The sequence below is a fragment of the Bison bison genome, unplaced genomic scaffold (genome assembly GCF_000754665.1).
Source record: "Bison bison bison isolate TAMUID 2011002044 unplaced genomic scaffold, Bison_UMD1.0 scf7180017855733, whole genome shotgun sequence".
In the NCBI taxonomy this organism is placed as follows: domain Eukaryota; kingdom Metazoa; phylum Chordata; class Mammalia; order Artiodactyla; family Bovidae; genus Bison; species Bison bison.
Genome location: NW_011486306.1, coordinates 6,219 through 6,428, shown reverse-complemented (window position 1 = coordinate 6,428; position 210 = coordinate 6,219). Strand labels below are relative to the sequence as shown.

The 210-nt window shown below is 68.6% G+C and overlaps 1 protein-coding gene across 1 annotated transcript in view; it reads left to right on the top strand.

The window, feature by feature from the left end:
• The window catches only part of LOC105002414 (cytochrome P450 2W1-like), a gene marked incomplete at its 3' end in the record, with an annotated part of 7,299 nt that overhangs the window by 4,914 nt on the left and 2,175 nt on the right, over nucleotides 1-210 (top strand). The window contains exon 6 of the mRNA XM_010859018.1: nucleotides 102-205. Coding sequence (XP_010857320.1) covers nucleotides 102-205 — 104 coding nt within the window. The remainder of the gene's footprint in view (nucleotides 1-101; nucleotides 206-210) is intronic.

Below are 210 nucleotides of genomic sequence, written 5' to 3'. Positions count from 1 at the left end.
ATGGGCAGGGGAGTGGTGAGGACAGAGGGGACCGGAGGGGCGTGAGGGACCCCAGAGACCTGGGGGTGGGACAGCGGATGGACCCTGCCTCTCCCCACCAGCTTGGCAAACAGTATGGGCCGGTGTTCACTGTGCATCTTGGGCACCAGAAGACGGTGGTGCTGACTGGCTACGAGGCGGGGAAGGAGGCCCTGGGGGGGCCCGGGGGGG